This window comes from Etheostoma cragini, chromosome 8, assembly GCF_013103735.1.
Source record: "Etheostoma cragini isolate CJK2018 chromosome 8, CSU_Ecrag_1.0, whole genome shotgun sequence".
NCBI classification, from domain to species: domain Eukaryota; kingdom Metazoa; phylum Chordata; class Actinopteri; order Perciformes; family Percidae; genus Etheostoma; species Etheostoma cragini.
The window spans coordinates 26,658,735-26,681,404 of NC_048414.1; the positions used below are offsets into that span (position 1 = coordinate 26,658,735).

A 22,670-nucleotide genomic window follows, 5' to 3' on the forward strand; every position below is an offset into this window, starting at 1 on the left:
AAGATCAAGGTCATGTAAATTAGCCCTGCTAAACCACACTGCAATGTTGCCTGTCAATATACTCTCAACGGTAAACCATCTGTAGAATCTTAAGGGACATACCCTATTTCTGATACACCTCAGAAAATAAAGCCTGAGATGTGCCTTCTTAGTGGCCCACCTGATATAAAACGACCATGTGTGGAGTCTGACACATGAATGGAAGAATTATAACGTGTTGACAATTCCAACTGGAGAGTTGTTACTATAGACAGGTGAATGTGTGAGTTTCTTCTTCCTGAAATCTATGATGACCTTCTTAGTTTTCCCCACATTAAGGGACAGATTATTTCTGCGGCATCTCGTGATCAAGTAACTCACCTCATCCCTGTAGGATGTGTAATTATTCCTCTCAATGAGTCCTATCACAGTTGTAACGTCTGCAAATTTCACGATACTGTTAGTGGGATGTTTTGCAATACAGTCGTAGGTGTGGAGACTATATAATAGAGGACTGAGACTGAGCAGCCTCAAGGTGCTTCGGTGTTTAGCACTATAGAGGCTGAGTATGTAGTTCCAACTCTAACTGTCTGGGGGCGGCCTGTTAGAAAATCCTGTATCCCATTGCAGATGGAATTGCAGAGGCCCAGGTCTAACAGCTTAGGTGTTATAATAGGTCTGAGGATATTAAAGGCACTGCTATAATCAACAAAAAGCATCCTGACATACATTACTCATCCCTGCCCTCTGGGTGTTGACGCACAATATGTAAAGCCAGCGGTACGGCATCATCCACAGCTCTACTTGATCTAAATGCAAACTGTAACGGATCAATGAAGACAGGAATGCTGTTGTTGATATATGCCTTCATCGTAAGCTGTTCATAACACTTCATAATCACAGAAGTCAATGCTACAGGTCTCAAATCATTCATACATGTTGTTTGCTTAGGACCAGGAACTATGATTGATTTTTTCAAACAATTCGGAACCACACAAAGAGAGAGTGACAAGTAAATGTCAGTGAAAACAGAGGGACATTTGCTACAACGTCAGGCCCAGCATCATTCCCTATTTCAACAGATTCAAAAAAAAAAAAAAAAATGTTTTAAGGATTAAAGGAGTGGGTTTATTATCCTGAGGTCCCTGCATTGGCACAACATAGATGCATATGTATAGTTGCTTTATTCACAACAACACAAGGAAAACAGTAATGCAGTAATGAACAATGCAGAGTAGGATATGTATGAATTTCCCTTTTTACTAAGCGCGAATTGTCTGAACACAAGAAATGTCTTGACATTTAGATTTGATTTGAGGTGGTCCCAAAGATGATTGGGGCATAGGCCATTAATCATATCTTATGTATCAATGTTAAAGGTGAACCAGGTCAGCAAGTTATTTGAAGGGCCCCAAACATGAAGTAATGAAGAAGTAGTGTTCATCATGATTACAGCACTACAAGTCTGTTTCTTTGGCCTGTCACTTAAACTACAGATGTCCTTATGAAGAAGACATGATAATCATTAAGAAATCAGAAGTTATGAGGATTCAAATGCCTCAATTGATGCATTAGTTACACTATTGTTGCTGCAGCCTTAGTCATGAATGAGACACTATTAATCATGGTATGTTACTGATAGTTCATGAAGTACTACATGAACGGAATATATAAAGTGAAGAATTTGTGATGATGCATGTGTCATTAATATAAAGTGTTACCTAGACTTGTATAGTGTCAATTTATTGACTGGTGTTCTCTCCCCCCCCCCCCAGCATCGCGTCCACACCATCCTGAACGCCGACCTGGTGATTGTAATGAAGCGGGGGATCATCCTGGAGTACGACAGGCCCGAGGCCCTGTTGGACAAGGACGACAGCGTCTTCACGTCCTTCGTTCGAGCAGACAAGTAGCACAAGAAGAGAGGAAGGACGCATTAGAGGAAGCCATTCAAAGTGCAATTGTCCCACGGAATATATTCCTTTTTTATTTTTCAATCACGTGTAATATTTGTACATACAAATAGTTATTTCTTTGTTAATAAAAAAGAAATGATCATTTACATGTTTGTTTTTTTGGTTGGGGTTGTTTTGGAAAGGAACTGGGATGATGACTCAAATGAAGTGGTTTTGTTGTCATGCCATGTACAAAAAAACATCCGTGGATCGCTGGACTGCACAATGCTGTCGAGCAAGACAAGGCGAAGAGCCAGAACCAGCACAGTGATAATCTTCATGTACTCAGAGTGTCAGAGGGGGACGAGCGGCTGGGCCTTTTGCAGACAGGACTGCCATGGGACAAGTTATATGGATGCCAGAGGAGCACAGGGACATATAACCTCAAGTTTCCATGGGTTGTATAAAAAGGAGAATGAGTCCAGCAGATTTCAAAAACAGGACTGGATGTTAATTAAAAGACTAATTATTCTTCCTGTGTGTAAACAGCCCACCTTCTATTCATTTAAATGGACTTTATAGCAGCCTGAGTCTTATTTACTGTATAGTGCCCTATACTTAAACCATAATAAGCTGTCTCTGGCCTTTAGACTGCACAACTGAACTGAACTTTTAATGCAAAATGGGCCCCTCCTAGAGTCCAAATGAAAATCACAGGAAGGGCACCACAGAGATGGCAGAGGGAGGGGGGGGGTACCTCTCCACCTTACCACGTCTCGAGCTCACGTTACCGAGCTGTAGTGAAGTGGTGGAGTCAGCGCAGAGCCCGCTGCGCCACTAAAGCCTGCCTTCTCATTTAAAGATAAGTCAGCTCACAGGCCCTTTGTGTTCCTGCATCAACATTTTACATCTCACTGAATTTCCACGGTGAGCGCGCACCACACCGCGGGGTCCATTCACGATGGAACGGGGCGGTGTGGCGCATCTATGGCCGGCCGGTGGCTGCTGTGAGTGACGGCGGCAGCTGGGGAGCTGGAAGAAGACTCTTCTCCTGGGACCTCGCGGTTGTGAAGCGCCTGATCTGGAGGCAACGTGAGGGGCGCACATACCTCCAGAAAACCGACGACCTTCTTTCTTGCGCCCGACAGCTTCTGAGGAGCGAACCGCTTGGTAAGAAAAAGGGAACACTCCATCTGCGCTGTTTGTCCATAGTATGGGAGCGCTATGTTGTCCAGGAAAGGACTCGTCCCTGAGGATTACTTGCTGACACGTTTAGCTGAGAATGTTCTACAGCCCAAGTTGTTCAAGGCCAAACCGAGGAAAGCTCGGTTCGTCGCCAAAAGCGGCGCCTGCAATGTAGCGCACACCAACATCCGGGAACAGGGCCGATTCTTGCAGGACGTCTTCACCACTCTCGTGGATTTAAAATGGCTCCACACTCTTATTATTTTCACCATGTCCTTCCTATGCAGCTGGCTTCTTTTCGGGATGATTTGGTGGCTCATTGCCTTTGCGCACGGCGACCTGGACTCGATAGGAGGCGACTTTACCCCGTGCGTAACGGACATCCGCTCCTTCTCCTCAGCTTTTCTCTTCTCCATTGAGGTACAGGTGACCATCGGCTTCGGGGGCCGGATGGTCACGGAGGAGTGCTTCTCTGCCATCCTAGTCCTGATCGTCCAGAACATCGTCGGGCTGCTCATCAACGCCATCATGCTCGGCTGCATCTTCATGAAAACCGCGCAAGCCAATCGGCGCGCAGAGACTCTCATTTTCAGCAAGCACGCAGTCATCTCCGTCCGAAACAACAAGCTGTGCTTCATGATGCGCCTCGGCGACCTGAGGAAAAGCATGATCATCAGCGCCACCGTGCGGCTGCAGGTGGTGAGGGGAACCACCACCGAGGAGGGCGAGGTGGTGCCTCTGAACCAGATCGATATACACTTGGATAACCCCGTAGGCACCAACGGCGTCTTCCTGGTCACCCCCCTTATCATCTGTCATGTCATCGACAAGCACAGCCCCCTCTATGAGCTGTCCGCTCAGGACCTGCAGCACGAGGACATCGAAGTGATCGCGGTGCTGGAGGGGGTGGTGGAGACCACGGGCATCACCACACAGGCTAGGACCTCCTACGTGTCGGAGGAGATCTTGTGGGGGCAGCGCTTCGTGCCCACAGTCTCCGAGGAGGACGGTATGTACGCGGTGGACTACTCCAAGTTCGGTAACACCACGAAGGTCCCGACCCCGTACTGCAGCGCCAAGGTCCTGGATGAGGCAGGTGGCATGGCTCGGTTTAAGCTGAACGAGGGCGCCACTTCGCGGGCGACTGTGAGAAGACGGCCAGGCTCTACGGTGGCCCGCAGGTCCAAAGTAGAGACTTTAGTGAGCTGATGATCCACTGTCTGCCAGCATTTTATATGATAAATGATAAATCATTATTTTAACCCTACTGTTGTCTTCGGGTCATATTTGACCCCTTTCCAAAAAGTTACCATATCAGAAATTTGGGTTTCTTTCAAACACATTTTGAAAATTTTATATAGCAAATTTTTATAAATTTTATAGCATTTCGAGAAAAAAACAATTGGTAAAAGAACTTTTAAAAAGCGTAAAAAATGAGAAAAATGTCCATAATGTGAACAAATGCCAAATAAAGTGACAGAAATGTAAAAAGATGTCGAAAAAAAGTAACAAAAATGAAAAAAATAACAAATAACAAATGTAAAAGAAAACAATTTGGGGATAAGCCAACAAAAATTTCAAAAGGCTCAATTTTGACTTGTCGGTGGAAAGACAACACAAGGGTTAAGTTTGTAACCTTGAGTTAAATGACAAAGTACTAATCATTTTGAAATGAGTATATGTTATAATCAATAATCCACATCACATCTATCTCTTCAGTCAATGTCACCCAAGCCTTTTACTCAGGGTCAGAGTGAAAACGCACGAGGACAGAATGCACTAATATAAAAATGAGACGCGTGGTGCCCAGAATGAACAGAAAGTCCAGTTTGAATGCGTTTGATCTTTTTTAAATTAAGAGTGACGGCATGTTTCTTGAATCAATAAAGTTGAATGCTTCATGTAAAGTGTGCTGTGGATGGAGAAGCCCCCTCATATGACTTATTAAAGGGACCTTCCAATGAGTCAGTATTGCACACACATAAAGTTAAGGGACTCACGAGCAGAGCCCGACTGATACTGGAGGTGTGAAGCCGATTTTAATACTTCAGTTTGACAAATCCAGTAATGGTTTGGCAACATTCTTTATACCAATCACTGAAAGTGGGGTATTAAAGGTCCCATTTAAATGTTAATATGAGTTCCCCCAGCCTGCCTATGGCCCCCCAGTGGCTAGAAATGGTGATAGGTGTAAACTGAGTCCTGGGTTTCCTGCTCTGCCTTTGGGAAAATGAAAGCTCAGATGGGCCAATCTGAAATCTTGTTTCTTATGAGGTCATAAGGGGCATGGGTACTGCTCCTTTCTCTGCTTTGCCCACCCGGAGAATTTGGTCCACCCATGAGAGAGAGACATCATGGTTTTAATACGAGCAAAGTGGAAGTTGGTCAAAGCCCCCCGTCCTCAAATGCTAGACTCAGAAATGACACATACTAAGGAAAGCTCATTGTGGTACTGGATCTAGGGGCTGTAATTCTGCACCAAGGTGGAATTTTGGGAAAGATACTTCAGGTACAGTATTAGGGGCCACTAAGGTCTATATGAAAGTGACTTCAGATACAGTATTAGGGGACCACTAAGGTCGATATAAAGAGACTTCAGATGCAGTATTAGGGGACCACTAAGGTCTATATAAAGAGACTTCAGATACAGTATTAGGGGACCACTAAGGTCTATATAAAGAGACTTCAGTTACAGTATTAGGGGACCACTAAGGTCTAAAAGCATCCAAAGAGCACCATGTCATGGGACCTTTAAAGAATTGAGACATCTACTGTGTAAGACATTTTACTAGTACGATTTAATCACTTAAAATACAGTGCTATATGTCCTACAATGCAACCATCTTTTAATTTGGCCTGTTTCTGGTCAACTTCCACATCTTTCAACTTGTACGCTCACACATATTCAGTTATACATAAGTACTCCCCAAACTCACTGTGACATTTTATTTTTAAAGCTCCTGCAGTGACAGAAGCCAATACACAGCTGTTTTTACAGACTGAGTGATACTCCTCGGAAGTAGTAAACTGTGTAAAATAAGTTGAGTTGCCCTTCAAAAATAGCATCATGTTTTTGAGGCTGCACACAAGATGCTCATGGTTTTCTCCCTCTTGATTTACTCAAACCCAATCATACAAAAAGACAGTGAGGCAAGGTGGCATTTCTCTCTTTTATTAGATTATGATCTGCAGAGCTTAAAATATTAAATTGCTTTTAACTTAGTTAATAATTAAAATACATAAAAACGAGAGCCAGAACTGAAGAACCCTGCAAAAAAAATTTAAAAATAAATTAAAAAAGGAGAATTATAAACCCAATCCTCCTCCACAAAGAGGCTGTCTGACAGAACCCCCCTTGCGATTCTTTGTACAGTCCGAGCAGACTGCATTTTCTATACATGTGTAATGATACCAGTATTGTTATTTCTGAGCAAATTTTCCTCTGATAATCTTTAAAAAAAAAAAAGAAAAAAAATTGAGAAAAAAAGGAAATCTTATGGGGACCGGTAAAAACAAACCAGAAGTGGAGATTTTTAGTTTTGCACTGAGTGAGCAGGTCCACACCGTCTACTCCCAGCCCTCTTCCTGTCTCCGTCACTGCCTCTCTGGGCCTGCAGACATTACCTCATGTCTTTGTCCTTCAGTGCTGCGGTGGGTGGTGGTGGTGGTGGTGGTGCAGGGGGCTGCTGCTGTGCAGAACACCGGCAAACAACACAGATTCAGCCTCACGTGGGCACCAGTCTGCCTCAAAGTATCAACTCTGATCAGATTAAATACCTTAAATACAATCTTTTGATTTTTCTTCTCCGTCTCCTTGCGTTTGTGGCGTTCTCTTCAGGTTTCTGCCTTCTACAGGTCGGCGCTAGGACACGTTTGTTAGGGGTACGTTATGTAGTTAAACACGATTAGCATCGGTCGTATGAAGGACTGAGCAGTCCGCTGAACAAGGGACAGAGAATGGAAAATTAGAGAGCAACGTCTCTCTGGCAGCAGTGACGTGTTCTCTCAGGTCCTGAGTAGGACGCGCTTTAACCCCCCCCCCCCCCCCCCCCCCGCATAAACAACCCAAACAGTGATTGGCTAGCATTGCCCCGTCATGGCAGTAACGTGGCTCCCTACTGGCCAGCGTAGTGGCCGTACGGCTGCAGGACGAGCCCGCTTCTCCTCCACACATTAACAACACTGTACAATAGTAGGTTGAAGCAAAGCAGAGCCCCCTTCCTGTACTGTATGTTAGGCAGAGGACAGAGGGAGGTGAAGGACACACTGCACCCCCCCGGCCCAACAACAAAAAATAAAAACTTAATAAAACTTCAACAAAAGTGAAATTAAACCAAAAATAAAACATACACATACTTTTTTGTTCCTACTTTTAAATTGCAGAGAGGAGAGGATTTGCCCCTGGGAGGAATGCTCACGCCAATTCCTGCTGGCGTGACAAATCCCTCTCCGCCACCCCGAACCCCCCCTCCCCCACCCCACCCCCCCAGAAAAACCCTCCCCCCCCTTCCCCCCCTTCCTTCCGGCTTGTTGGTTGGTGCCGTAGCGAAATATAAGGGTGGTGGAAGGTCTGTGAGTCCTGCTGGCACCGAGGAAGGGGGCCAGGCTATCTTTCCTTCGCTCTATCTTATCTTCTATCACCCCCGGGGCTGCTGTCTCATAGCCGACCCGCTCATCTCTCCGTCACGTGGTTTTGTGAAGAAGGGGAGGGCGCTGAGGCTGGGGCAGAAGGTGCTGGGGTGGGCGCGGGTGGCGGGACAGGGGCGCAAAGGACTTCGGACAGGTCGTCCATGATACAGGTCTCCTTGGAGTCGACCAGGCTGAATTCCCTTACGAAAACGATGAAATGTGCATACAGAGTGTTCAAGTGGCCCTGCAGGTCCAGAGCCACGGTCTCTTTAAAGTGCGCCCAGTAGAGGTGAGCCAGCACGTGGAACAGGTACCGGCAGATCTTCTTTACCAAGGACTCAAAAGAGTTGGGGAACTCTTTGCCTGAAGAGAGAAGGAAAAAAAACAAAACCAGACAGGAGAGACTGGATTAGGCTCAGTGATAGTCAGTAATAGTCAGTGGGGGGGAGGGGGGTTTAGAGGACACGGCTGAGGTTGCTCTATAGGTCTGTCTCTAAATACTTTCTGTACAACTCTACACTCAGCCTCAAGCCTATTTGGTCTTTTTAAGACTGGTCAGAAATATATTGTTTCATAAAAATAAGTATTAAGTAATCGGTGCTTCTAATGGCAGCCGGGCAGATTATTCAATCAACTCAACATAAACCACAGTGACATGTTCCTGGCCATAAATAATGTCACTGAGTTTAGCTCATTGATGTTTATAATACGATGGAAAAATACATGGAAAAATATTCCTACGGCACATAGGAATGCGGTCTGCTTTTTATGAAATGTGTTGACAATAGGAACATAGAGTACATGTCACCAGTCATATCATTTTAAGGATTAAAAGTCCAACCCCCGGCCTATTGAATGGAATTAGAGGTCAAATCCCTAGTTGATAAATGGATTAGTTGCTAAACACTCACAATATCTTTAGTTGCTCTCTTGTAATAAGCACCTTTTATTATGTTTTTGATAATACAACCAAATGAATAATCGAGAAATTAATCAGGAGAAAAACTGATAGCAAAATAATTGTAAGACGTGACCCCTAACTAATTTTAGCACTCGTCTGGAGCAGCAGGGGGCAGCAGCACAACACCAGTAACGTCTCAGAGGAAGGACCCCTTCAGAGGGAGACCACTCACCGTATTTTGTAGGAAAGATTTCCTCGTCTGTGACCAGTTTCTGACAGAGACTCATTACGAAATCAACATATTGTGGAGCAGTGCACTTCGTCTTCTTCCCCCTCTCGTCATACCAGTAGTATATTCTGCAGAGAGAAAGAAAACATGGTATCTCAGTTGTCACACGTGCCTTGCATAATAGTTCTACTGATAGTTAGGAGTCATTGAGGAAAGAAGATGCTATTCCACAACTGTGGGCTGACTTTTAATTTATTACAACAAGAAGTCTGTACTTCTTTGTGAACGGTCAAATTATTCATCGAAGCAGGAAGCAATAGGATTGGCCAATATTTCATCACCTGGCCCAGTTACGTAAAAACCTACACTTCCAGTGAAGCCCCTCCCTTTCTGGATGACACGGTTTAGAATGACCAAACGCTCCTGTGACACACACATCCCTATCCAGATATCACATTTGCGGGTATTCATTCCAGTCGACTTTCTGTACTCCGTGCCCCGGAGCTTTCATTTCCTGATTGGGCCAAATTCCCTGACACTGATCCACCCCCGCCCTGTCTCTCAGTCCCGCTGCTGATCAAACGTTTCCGGAGGGGGGGGGGGGGACGAACAGACAGCTATGTTGCAGGCAGGCGGATCGGAGTTAACAAATGTCAGACAGCAGGTCAGAGCTAGTCACGCTAGCAGGTCAGCCAGCACCTTTGAAATAGATAAAGGAGCTAACCAGGGAGGAGGCAGTGAAACAGGAAGGGTAACCACGGAGACTAAAGGCCAGCGGATTGATCAGCGAGGCAGGAAGGTTAATTAATAAGCTGGACGAAAACGGTGAAAAGAAATGTGCATGCAGGTGTAAGCAGGGTCTGGGAGGCAGACCCACATAAACCCGGAGGAATGTAAAGTGTCTACATAACTGACCCTGCAGGAGGGGACCTACTGACCACAGCCCCAGACCAGACTCTTACAATGAAACCCCCTCACGCAGGATCAGACTGGGTTTATGTGAGACACTGACTAAACTACAAACATGGCTTCTCCAGCGCGACAGACCCAGCCAGGCATGAAGAACCTAGAGCCACAGACAGGACACCGGCCGCTGACTTTCTGCTAATCAACACGCGGCTCGGGGAGAGGGAGGGTTTTATTAAATAGGCATTTTTTACAACTTCTTTGTAATATACGCAACACTTAATTTGAAAAACAAAAACTTATTTTTGTGTCCCTTTTGTTGATAATTGTTTTGGAACGGGATGAATTGGGCTCATAGCTGCGGTATTTTACTTTTTTCTTTATGTATACAGTGCACGCACGCACACACACACACACACACACACACACCTCTCAACCCCCCCCCCCCCCAAAATGGTCTAAATAGCTTCCAAATGGTTCCGTTCCTTCATAGCTCATGGAAACATTTTCTTCCAAAAATAGTGCTGAGTTCTGCCTTGGGCCAAGGGCACTGACGCTGCTGCGACTGGGGCTCAGTCAGTTTTCACCACAGAGGGGGCGCGGGTGCCAGGTCCTGCATGGGCAGGAAAGGGTGTGGTGCCGGGCAGTGGGGAAGGTACAGTCCTAAATGGTGGGCTCTGACAGTAAGGGTTTACGTAAAAAAAAAGAAGAAATACATTAGACATTTTGGTTGAATCCAGAATGGAGCTCACAAACTAAAAGGGCTCTGTGTGTTTTCAGGACATTGCCTCGGTTTTCCCCATGTCAATAAACAGTGCAAACAAATACATGTTCATCTGCCCTGCTCTCTCAACTCTTCTAATCCCACAGAAGAAGCGCATTTTTCTCAAGGTGTGGGCTACTAGCAGCTTAAGGAGACCGCAGTGGAAAGATCCACTGTTGACTGAGAGGTTAACTAGTGACACGTTTGTCTGTCACATACTGCATGTGACATGTCTCAGTAGTTGAGTTGTTTGTCATTAAAGTCACGGTCTCCTAATCTATCCAGGGTGAGTACGTCAGTGAGCACACTTCTAATATGTTAAAAGCTGTGTAGTGAGTGTTGTGGGTAATCCGGTTGTTCCAGTCTTCAGTGTAACCGGGGGAAAGTCGGACTCTGTCCAAAGGCAAGAGCTCACATTAAAAAGGCAATCCGCCCTGACAGGGCAAACTAGTTAGATAACTGCTTGCAGATAGTCACCTCCCCTGTGTTAACACGCCATTAATATGCCTCCATGTTATGATTATCATTATGATTATCGTCTAACATTAACTACTGCACAGGTATGCCCTGCAGTAGCAGTTAATCACTTTTTTATTTTTGATGAATTGGCCACTTGTGGAATACTTGCAGAACAGGGACATGGAAGTAGTTCTTTTGGAGATTATGGTCAACTAGTGTGTGTTTTGCCGTTGACAACGAGCTGACATGCTAGCATGCTGCGGTTAGCCACCTCGTCTCGGCTAGTGACGTAGAAAGCTGTGCAGATTTTTAACAGCTCACCCAGAGACCTATAGTTTTTTTCACAAGTTTGTATGCGTGTGGAAGCACCAGAGACATAAAATAACACCCCAAATCCCAGAAAAGTGATTTATTTTTTTTAATAATATGCAGCACAGGATGTGTTTGAGACCGATTGTGGTCCCCGAGGTCAACAACAACAGAAATTGTCGAGACACGTCTGCCCATTTTGTGTAAAATAAAATTCACCTACTAGATTTGACAAAACGCGATTCTTTGCCGTTTCTGAACTCTGGGGTTCAGTCTTTTATTAACCTCTAAATATTCAATTCAACTTTTTCAATTCCATTTTAGTTATAGTCTCAACCATAACAAGAGTTATCTGAAGACACTTAACAGATAGAGTAGGTCTAGATCACTCTATAAATTTATAAAGACTCAACAATTCCAGTAAATCTCCAAGAGCAAGACTTTAGTGCGACAGTGGCGAGGAAAAACTTCCTTTTAGGGAGAAACCTCGGACAGATCCAGGATATTGGATGTCTGGATGTTCTTCTTTAATAATGACATTATGATTGAGTAGGGGGAGTGGAATATTACAATTCCCTGACCAGTAAACGTAAAAGTATTTTGTCCTGGAGTTTTACAGTAAAAACAGCCTGAAAAACTAATAATAAACACACCTTTGTGTGGCTATGGATGGGAAGAAAAAGAGGGAATTAGGTATTAAAAACCCTACTTGATTTGTCGTAACAAGACTGCTAAAGTCTCACTGCAGACTAAAGTTCTAAGGCTTGGAAAATGTCCTTATAACCTTCATAATAAAATATGCAGACACAGCAAGCATTGAGACACAATGTACATTTACAGTGTATAACAGCCCAAGAACTGTTTGTGTAGTGAATTAACCAATTTCTGATAAATAAACCAATGGGCCTCGGCAAGCGAGCGATGAATAAACCATAAGCGGTGGAGATAACTTACGTGTTGCAGGCTGTCATGGCTTGACAGGTGTCCCCAGTGCAGAACTCTGAGATGGTGCTGTACTGCAGGTTGATAAGATTGAAGAATGTCGTCGCTGTGGCAAAGACAACAGAGAGATTTCAGAGGATGCAAATCAGTGTTTGTCATCTGCAACAAAGAATTAAAGGTTCCGTGACATGGTGCTCTTTGGATGCTTTAATATATACACCTTAGTGGTCCCCTAATACTGTATCTGAAGTCTCTTGTATATAGGCCGTAGTGGTCCCCTAATTCACTGGTGCAGAATTACAGCCACTGGAGCCAGTCCCACAATGAGCTTTCCTTAGTATGGACCATTTCTGAGTCTGTAGCTTTTGAGGAGGGGGAGGGGGGCAAGGTGGAGGGTGAGGATGTGGTCTTGACCAACTGCCACTTCGCCTGATTGGAAGCTAGGATGTCTCTCTCTCATGGATGGACCAAATTTTCTGGGCGGGCGAAGCAGAGAAAGAGGAGGTAACCTTGCCCCTTATGACCTCATAAGGAGCAAGATTCCCGATCGGCCCATCTGAGCTTTCATTTTCTCAAAAGCAGAGCATGATACCCAGGACTCAGTTCACACCTATCCCCATTTCTAACTACTGGGGCAGGCTGGGGGAACTCATATTAATGTTTTAAAAAACTCAAAGTGAAATCTTCATGCCGTGGAACCTTTAAAATCATTGAGAGCATACCCGAAAACCTTTTCCACGCCAGAAGGATATGAACAACCAAAATACTACCAAAACATAAAAAGACTATTACTGTGTGGGTCATGTCACATTTTCCAAAGGATGATAATGTCATACCTACAGTACTGTAATGCATCTGTCACTGTGATCAAAGGGACATGCACACACTAATCCATCATGTTCTTCAACAGCGTGGGAGCCTCAAACAATAACGAAGTAATGCGAGGCGGCAGCTTTGGCAAAAGTTGTTGCTCCAGTCACTGAAACAGGTATTTCTTCCTACACAACTCTCTCAGTCTAACTCATTTGTTTTGTATGTTTGACATTATGCAAACTTCTGGTATGGTGACACTTAAAACTGTATGTCTTTCTTTGCAAACAATTCTTAATTTACTTAAAAGCTTGCAACACATTGGGGAACATAGTGTTTTCATTCATTTTTGCACTTCGCTTTTGTTAGAACTGAGTCAACATAACCATCCATAAGTACTAGTTGAAAGTAGTTCATAAAAGGTATTTAATAAATTGACAATCTAATAAAACATTAACAGTTAGTTGATTTAAAAAAAAAGTCAATTACATGCAGAGGGGTACAGTGGTATGAGCCGCACTCTGTTTAACCTGCAATTTAAGAGGCTTAAATGTGGCGGATAATCAACTATAAAGTGAAGTCGACCCAATATCTGATTTTGGGTTATACTTCCTTTACATTTCCACTTGTTCTAGTGAACGTTTGTTGTTGCTAACTCTGTCCCAAAATGATTATCTCATGTTGAGGCTGTTGGGAGGCCTGAACACCGTGGGCAAGATAATAATTGAAGTAATAATAGAGGCTTCTGCACTGAACCTCTCACGCAGTACAGTAGCTCTACTGATCTGGCTCCAATTTGGGAAAACAGGTCTGTGGTTTTCTGTCCAGGTATGTTTGAGCAGAAATGGCTGCGCCGTGTGAAATGAATTTCACGGTTATTTCTCTTTCCATATGGAACGAAAGAACCAATAGACACAAATTAAAAGGTCACCATCCCACGGGAACCAGACAGTACCCACCCCATCTTTTCCTGCTTAATTAGGTAGCCACTAGACCTGCACCGGTAATTGTTACACTTTTTTTTTTTTTAAATAACTCATTTAATTTTACAAGCCAACTACATCACAAACGCTACTACTTTCTGTATAAAATAGGTTTTATTGCTCTCCCAGGTTTTTATATAACAAAGTTGTACCAGTCTAAAATTAAAAGGCAAGAATGCTTGTTCCATCCCCTTGCGAGCACCTGCTTTGGATACGCAACCAAAACAAAGTCCAAGAGACAGACAAACGACGAGTGTTATAAGGCAGATGAAGCAGCCAGGCTGCAGGGAGTTCGGTAAACCCCCGAAATTATGCTCATGACGACGACTATAAATGTCAATATGAGCTGAAACACCGCACTGAAGCTGGCAATAAAGAATGGTGTTTAAAGGAGCGGTGTGGGGTGTTATTGGGACGTGTCAGGCCTGGATCATGTTAAGAGCGTGGCTCGGTCAGAGCTGCAGCTCCATTGGAACATCTCCACACCTCCAGATAAGTGCCTACCGAGTGAGAAAAACCATTCCAAACCCTTGAGGAAAGTTTTAAAATCAGTCGCGCAAACGTTGGCCTGGATGCCAGCCGAGCTTATCGCCGCCCACAACATTTGAGGTTGGGAAGTCGCGTCTGGACTTGATCCGTTGTGGAGCAACTATGCTCCAAACAGAGCTGTTTGGACCAATCAGATCGTCAGGGAGGGTTTTATACGCTGATGGACAGATGATCAAAAGTAACGGACTCAACCACGTCACCAAAGAGTACTTGCAATAAATTTGTTTACAACAAAGGCGGCTGCTGCTGGAGAACTGAGATGTGGAGATTCCGCCATCGCCTCTGTTATAGAAGATATTGGTCTCTTTTTTAGAACAGTCTTCTTCAGAATCAGACTCTATATATGAAATATTAGATATTCTGACTACAATCTGAGTATGACCTCAGGCTAAGGAAACACTGACATTGACTTAAGAAATTGAATGCGATAAATAAGACAATAGGCCCCTTCCCAATTGACCATGTTAATGTTAAAAAGAGGAGTTCGTCAGTTTCAACACGTAGCTCTGTTGTTGCTGCCTATACCGTGTTATCCTCCTGCTAGCGTTAGCACCCAGGACGCTGAAACAGGGCAACATGCTTTTAGCCTCTTAAGACTGTTGAAATGTTATTAAAAGTGAACACAGTGAATCTAACTGCAGTAGATGTGAAAGAAATGCATCAAAGTTGCTAATTCAGCTGTGTATAGTTCCGTGATGAGACTTAGCGGCCGTCTACAAACTACAACACAGAAAAGAGGTCCAAAAATATTTTCAAAAATAAGCATATGCTTACTTTTTAAAAGTAAGTGCTGTAGCACAAGTAGCAGAAGAAAAGTTCCAATTGAGGTAAGTTTGGAGACACTACCTTAATTAATCATTAAATTGATAAATATTTGTAATGACATTTCGAACATGTTAAGAGGCTAAAAACTAGAGCCTTAAAAATTCTTCATCGGTTGGTCTCTACTAAAAGCATATTTAAAGTTTGCCCTGTTCCAGCGTCCTGGGTGCTAACGCTAGCAGGAGGATAACACGGTGTAGGTGACATGATTGTACTGACAACACTCCAAATTAACAAACAACAAAGCTACGTATTGAACTGAACGAAACTTCTTCTTTAAATTGTTCACAGGCTTAGTAGCTACAGCAGTGTTTTCTGTTCATCCTGAGCTAGGTGTTGGACTCTTCTGAGCTTCTCTACGTTTCATATGTTCGATCACTGACTGTAACCATAGTGACTTACTGTTGCTGGCTAGCCATTCGTTGAGGTCTATCTCTCTGGGAAGCACCACCAGCTCCTTGAGGTCAAAGTCCACAACACGGATTTTTGTGTACTCCAGCTCCAAGTACTGCTTCTTCTCTTCTGCAGGAGGCTTCTTTCCATTTGGCTTTGTCTTCGACTTCCTGCAATGCAGAAGAAAGAAGATAGGTCAAGGAGCTGCAAAGGACTTCATTCCGGCAATACAATAAAGACAAAGGAAAGTACAAAGCCCGGTTTCAAAAGTGTCTAAGAGTGACGCAAATTAGGGCTGGGCGACATGGAGAAAATCAAATATAATGATATACCTCAAAATCAATACCACAACAATATTGTAGTGTTGACTATTGGTGCTTTCACAAAATATTGACACAATGAGACTTTTGATAAATAATCTTCAGTAATGTGGATATATTGACTAAGTGGGTAAAAGCAAATATTAGAACAGCTAACAGTCTGATAAGTTCAGAAAATGACATCACTTTACTTTAATTTAGCCTTAAAAACCAGGAAAAGACAACACAGGCCACACATATTACGATATCCAAAATCTAAGACAATATCTAGTCTAATATCATAATGTTGACAGATTATTGATATATTACCCAGCTCTAACACAAATGGTACATTTACTGTTTAAATGAACACTACATTAAGAAATGTCTCAAATTTCAAGTCTTGAACATTTTAAATGACAACAGGTCAGCACAGGTTATTTGTTATGCACTAAATTCACTGTAAATGGGAAAAAAGCTACTCGCGTCAATACAATAGTGTAAGCTCAGGACCAGAGATCTATAAAACACTAATACTGTATCTCATAACTCACACAAATCACAGCAACAACTTGCAAAAGACAAACCTTGTGTGGCTTTCCCAAAACTGAATTCACAGCAACTTAAAACAGACGAAACAAAGAGTCCTCTGTTGCTGTACCTGACCCCTAACTCCGACCTCCGACATGATGTTAAGTCTATAGCATCCACAAAGACAGCCGTCCCCAGCGCCTTGTACTTCCACTGTTAGTTTCAGCACAGGGATGTCATATCACACTCTTCCTGCCCTTCCAGGGCTGTAACCTCTCCTCCCTAGCCCCTGCCCCTGTCTGTATCAGTGGAAGCAGTGCAATCGGGGGGTCAAGGGTTGAAAGGCTTGATACATGAGTGAGACAAATAAACAGTGAAAACGTAGAACCGAAGGACTGACACTTGCGCACAATTACGTTCACGGACACACACGACCCTGCTCGGGTTCTCATTTGTTGGGTCATGAGTCCTCAAGGTATTTGGCTCTTCCTATCAGGCAGCTCCTGAGTGTGTTTTTGCCTCATTTAAAAAACCAAGGACACAGCAGATTACACTGCTGGCTAATTATTAATGAGTGGCCACTTTCTATTTCACCTCTGCTCTCCAGTTACTCTGCTCTTTCGTCCTCCCCCCCCTTTGTTTTTTTTTTTGTCTTTCTTTGGGCTTGTAGGACTATCTGCTGCTCTTTCCTCTTCATGGCTGCAGGCTTAGCTGTCCCAACAGCCTATTGTTGAGGGTAAAAAATAATAGGCCTCACAGTTCAATCCTTGCCCTTTCTCTACATCTTCCTGTTCCCGACAATTATCCTGTCAAATCAGCTTCCCATTTAGCTCACTCTATGACCTCTACTCGGACTCATATTTTAATTACTGTTCTTTGTTTTAAGACTCCTTCCAATGCCTGTTTTACCACTTGTTTCGATTCTTATCTTTGTCTGCCTCCCTCTCCCCCATCAGAACTGACATAAAATAAGTTAATGCCCTCATTAACTTCCTGTTAATGAGGGCACATCCAGATTTATGCGGGCCGTGTGGTTTTGCACTGTGAGCTACATGTTCCGTCATGTGAAAGAGCTTTTCCTGATGATGGAGCCTCATCCACAGACACCGTCAGCTCTCGCAACTTTTCAAAGGCTCTGCTAAGCCCCTCTGAAAAAAAACTAAAAAAAAACCTCAGCTCCTGTAAAAGGTTCAAGTCAGTCCCCCCCCACCCACCCACCCATTTACTTGTGAAAACATTCTGTTTCACCGAGTTATTTCCGGTCTCCTTCCCTCTGTAATTTCATCATTTTCCATACAAAAACGCCTCCTACACCTCTTGCTAACATTTGTGTGGTAAGGGGAGGTGAAATTCTGGAGCCATTACTTTATTTTCGGATAAAGAAAACTTCCTTTCTGCCAGCACTCCTCCCCTGAGAGAGAGAGAGAGAGAGAGAGAGAGAGAGAGAGAGAGAGAGAGAGAGAGAGAGAGAGAGAGAGAGAGAGAGAGAGAGAGAGAGAGAGAGAGAGAGATTTGTCTGTTCTTGGTACAGTTCTCCTAGGCAAGTCTTTGCCATAAAAGGCAGCAGACGCCTCTTTCTCCCTCACCAGATCAGTAACAGATCATGCAGGCCAAAACGCAGGAGCGGAGGCCAAAAGAGGCCATGGACAGGCACATGTCTCCTGCCTGGCACCAACAGGAACCAGTCTCTGACACAGACTCCCAAAACCTGGTGAAACTCATGAAAACATGCATGTACAAAGTCCCATGAGAAAACCATGTGCGCAGAGGTGGAGGACGTGAAACAGGAAGACAGAGATGTTGGTGTTTATCTGCAATTAAAAGACCCGAAGGAAATTGGGTTGTATAAATGGGTGAGACAAAGGTCAGTGCTGCAGAGTTTAGGAGTGACTGAGCCGACAGCTGTTCAACTCTATTAGCCTCTCTTACCCCTTTCACTTTTCCCACCACCTCCCCCAACCCCCTGCCGATTTCACTCACTACCTTTCCTCCCGTACCACGGCACTAGAACCAAACTAACACTATGCTGCACACATAGACACCTGTGATTTCATGAACACACAACACACGTCTTTGGCTGTAGTCCCTTTCTCTCTTTTCACGGCCAACCCAGCTGGTCACAACAGCTGCCTGCGCCCACCAGACCTCGAGAAGATTCAGAAGAAGTGAGTCCTGTCTGGTCTGAAAGAGTGCGTCTGTGCAGACACGCGTGTCCCGCAAGTCTGTGTGTGCACACGCAGTCTGCAGACTATGTGCTTGCTGAATACTAAATCAACTTGGTTTAAACATCAACTTTGCGTAATTCTTTGGAGAATTAGATAAGTGTTTCTCTAAAATACTACAATTTGCTACTAAAGATCCCTCTACACACACACACACACACACACACACACACACACACACACACACACACACACACACACACACACACACAGAACAATATTGTGTTTTAGAATCGACATTGCAATGTGCATGCGCGATGTTGACTTGTCCTTTTTTGCTGCTTAATTGAAAAGTTAACTTTCACCGTTCTCCTTTCACGGGATTATTACCATCCGACCCTCCCCTTTAAGACAGGTAGCCATGTGGGCAATGTGCTACGGCGCTTACATGCTTTGGTGTTTGTAAAGCATCAAAGTTCGACAAAGAATGGTTCACATTACAAAAGATTCTTTTCATTTTCATCTTCTATGTAGATGCACTCCCCTACAAAATCACCGCAGTAGTCAAGAATGACTTATTTCCAAATAGAGCTATTTATGTCTTAAAAATTACTTTCTTTCGCCATGTCAGTGTTTTTCCAATATCGTCCAGAACTAACACACACACACAAAAAAAAGAGGAAAAACTTCAGACCATGCAGACTTGCTTTTTGCATACTTATAAAAAACCAGAAGCCTTGGGTCCCATGTAATGTCACAACTGTCCCCCTCAGTCTACGGCTCATGCCAAACTCTATATGGACACTATTTGTGCTTGAATTGGCCATCTGAATCACAGAGGAATCCAACTATTGGCATATGGATGTAGTCCGTGCAATGTGTGAGGGTGAACAGCACGAGCAACCATCCAACACTGACAGAGAAAAAATACCCATTACGGGGAGGCAAAATGTTGCTTCATTTCAGAGAACATTTTCATTTTTTTGCAGGGATATAGATGACTGAAAACATCTCAATGCCGGACATTTTTGTTATCTCTCTGGAACAAAAAGAGACTTGTGATGGTGGTGATGGCGCAGTGCATATGACCCATGCCTTTGGTGTGGAAGACCCAGGTTTGATTCCCACTGCGATACAATCAATGTCCCCCTGAGCAAGACCCTTCACCCATAGTTGTTCCAGCGGCGTGCAACCTCTGACATATACAGCAATTGTAAGTCGCTTTGGATAAAAGAGTCAGCCAAATGACATGTAATGCAACGCTCCAAGGTGCAAAGGTACTTTCCTTGTCAATACAGTATTATTTTACTACAAAACAGCCATTGTGTCTATGATAAGGATATGAGAGATAACAAGCACCACAGACAACAATCAGAGGTCTTCTACCAAGAGAAATCAAACACTTCTGACTGAGCTGACCTTCAAATACCTGATGGATCAGAGTAAGAATCAATCGCGCGTCAGGAAGTTGTTTCCTGCGTTGTCAACTGATTGTGGGGTTCATTGTGTTTAGGGTTTGGGAAAAACCTGAACTAAAACCTCAATAGCGACAGGATACCGCTCTAATATCAACCGATAAGACTAGAACTGAGTGAATGAACTCTGCCATGTGTAAAAAGAGCAGCTTCAGGCAGAGGGAACAGTTTTCTCCAAGCCTGGCCTCATCTATTTTAAGATTCAAATTAAATGGACTCAATGGCTCTTTTCCGCGAAAAACCACAAACAGAGGAGAGCAGGCAGTCTGAGCACACCAAAGCTAAACCACAGCAGCTATTATGGGGCTAAAGAGAGACCCGAGTTAAAGCGTAACTCTTGCCAGAATGCAACCTAGGGTCTTTGTTAATGTACCCGAGTCATACATTCACTTAAAAGTATATTTAGGATGAAAGCGCCACTTTTAAGATTTACTGTATTCTCGTTTTTTGGATCAAATGCCTTTTGCATGGGAGAGCAAGGGGTACTACTATAATAGCATCAAAATCACTATTTTTAAAACAACAAGAAGGCCCGAGACAAGATGAGACTTTGCTCTAAGTATCACCAGGGTTCTACACAGGAACTCACCATAGAGCTTGTTGTCTCGAGCCTTCTTAGTGCTTTATAAATAGTGATTTTGTCGCGAACATAGTAGTACCCCCTAGCACTCCCAAACGAGAATACAGTAAATCTTAAAAGTGGCGCTTCCGTCCTAATTATGCATTTAAACAAAAGTTTGACTCTGATACATTCACAAAAAGAGCCTAGGTTACTTCTTTTTTTTTAACGATATATTTTTGGGGCATTTTCAGCCATTATTTTTGACAGGACAGCTGCCGACATAAAAGGGGAGAGAGAGGAGGCATGACACGCAGCAAAGGGCCGTAAGTCGGAGTCAAACCCGTGCCGGCTGGGCTGAGAAGGACACCTCTATATAAGGACGGACATTCTACAAACTGGGCTGTCTGGCCTGCTTCGGAGGTTTTGCTCAAGTCTACAGAGTAACTGCTCCATCAAGTTGTTGCCTAAGTGCGTTTGGTTTTAAAAGGGCACTGAAAATACATTCTGGTAGAAGTATAGAAAAACAAAAAAAGGGACACCTGCCACTACTTAATCAGCAGGATCAATAGGGGCATCAGCAACCACTGTAAATTAGTTAATTCAAATTGTAGCTAGGGTGTGCGCGCGCACACACACACACACACACACACACACACAGCTCTCTCTTCCCCTTGTCTTCCTGTGCTGGATCCTATTCAGTGGCTCTCAGGCCTGCAGAGTATGTAAGGACCCCATGCCAGCACTATAATGGAGCCTCATCAACATCACAACGCACGACAGGAAAGGGTTTTTTGGGTTGAGGTAAGACCGAGCTGCTGGCTAAGCGCTTGAAAAATGTAAGCTTGTTGGGAGAAGGTTAGCTCTGACATTGATTTGTCACAAATCAAATCAACAATGATTGGCAAATAAAAAAAAATAAAAAAAAACAACAAAGGGAAGTGATTGGCGTGGATGAGAGTTCTCTACCGACTGTCAATCCGATCACTTGATCTGAATGGTTAGTGAATCAAATGGTAAAACAAAGAGAGGACGTGTGTGAGTACATTTGGAGTGTCGATTTTCTTTCCTCAATTTGAAAGAAACAGACAATTCTGAAAATTGGTTCAACGTACACAAGGCTATATATTTCCTCTCAGGGGCATGGACGTTTTAAAACTGTTGTAGCTATCTTTTCCAAGAAAGTATTTATACCTGCATCCAAGCCAAGGTCGTTTATCCATTCACTGGAAGAGGAAGGTTGAACGTGGAGCTATAAACAGCCTCCCCCCCTCTCATTAAACTATAAACTATGTGCATCCTTTCTAACTTTGATTACGTTTTTTTTGTTCATTTCTTTTCCTCAAGAAGAGAATTAGGGAAAAACCCCTCTCATCCCTCCCGGGCAAATCACTTAAACGGTGTGTTTCCTTGTTAGTCAGCTGCCTTTTTTTTCCTTTTAACAAGTAAAGCCGTTGAGTTCCCAGAAAGATAGGAGCAGCAGATCGTGTCTCTACCTGTCACAGGTCTTTCAGCGAGCATAACAACATACTGTACAATAACACTCTGCTGCGATACATTCTGTTAAAAGATGGTGGACATTCTTCCTTATTATCACTCTCCGCATCTTCTCAGACTACAATAGGTTTTAGGCATGTGCCCTTTGGGCTGCCGTTTGAAAAGACACCTGTCCCCAGACTTGTAAGGAAACTTCCACAAAAGCATTAACAAGGCAGTGTCCCCTGGAGGAACACACTCATAATGACTGCATGTCTTCTTTACATGACACCTACTGGGTAAATACACATTTAAAACCGGGTTAAATATTTGCCTTACTCATAACTGCGGTGACATGGGTATTTCTTCTTAAATTGCATGGACTCCATTAGCACTAATGACTGGAGTTGTTAT

At 43.6% G+C, this 22,670-nt stretch overlaps 3 protein-coding genes across 11 annotated transcripts in view; 2 read left to right on the forward strand and 1 right to left on the reverse strand.

The window, feature by feature from the left end:
* Positions 1-18,054, forward strand: part of abcc8 (ATP-binding cassette, sub-family C (CFTR/MRP), member 8) — an 80,487-nt gene extending 62,433 nt beyond the window's left edge. For 5 of the 6 annotated variants that reach the window (XM_034879426.1, XM_034879428.1, XM_034879429.1 and 2 more), the window contains 2 exons: positions 1,755-1,904; positions 17,998-18,054. In XM_034879426.1, the coding sequence (XP_034735317.1) occupies positions 1,755-1,892 (138 nt within the window). In that variant the 3' untranslated portion in view covers positions 1,893-1,904; positions 17,998-18,054. Of the gene's footprint in view, positions 1-1,754; positions 2,042-17,997 lie in introns of those variants that run through there. The other variant, XM_034879427.1, reaches the window with a different exon arrangement.
* Positions 3,069-4,392, forward strand: kcnj11 (potassium inwardly rectifying channel subfamily J member 11). The gene has a single exon (XM_034879438.1). The coding sequence runs from the start codon at positions 3,099-3,101 to the stop codon at positions 4,266-4,268; it is 1,170 nt and encodes a 389-aa protein (XP_034735329.1). The 5' UTR covers positions 3,069-3,098; the 3' UTR covers positions 4,269-4,392.
* mob2a (MOB kinase activator 2a) overlaps positions 7,590-22,670 on the reverse strand; it is a 71,116-nt gene continuing 56,035 nt past the window's right edge. For all 4 annotated transcript variants that reach the window (XM_034879444.1, XM_034879443.1, XM_034879442.1 and 1 more), the window contains exons 2-5: positions 15,764-15,924; positions 12,210-12,303; positions 8,822-8,946; positions 7,590-8,051 (exon numbers count right to left, since the gene is read on the reverse strand). In XM_034879444.1, the coding sequence (XP_034735335.1) occupies positions 7,732-8,051; positions 8,822-8,946; positions 12,210-12,303; positions 15,764-15,924 (700 nt within the window). In that variant the 3' untranslated portion in view covers positions 7,590-7,731. The remainder of the gene's footprint in view (positions 8,052-8,821; positions 8,947-12,209; positions 12,304-15,763; positions 15,925-22,670) is intronic.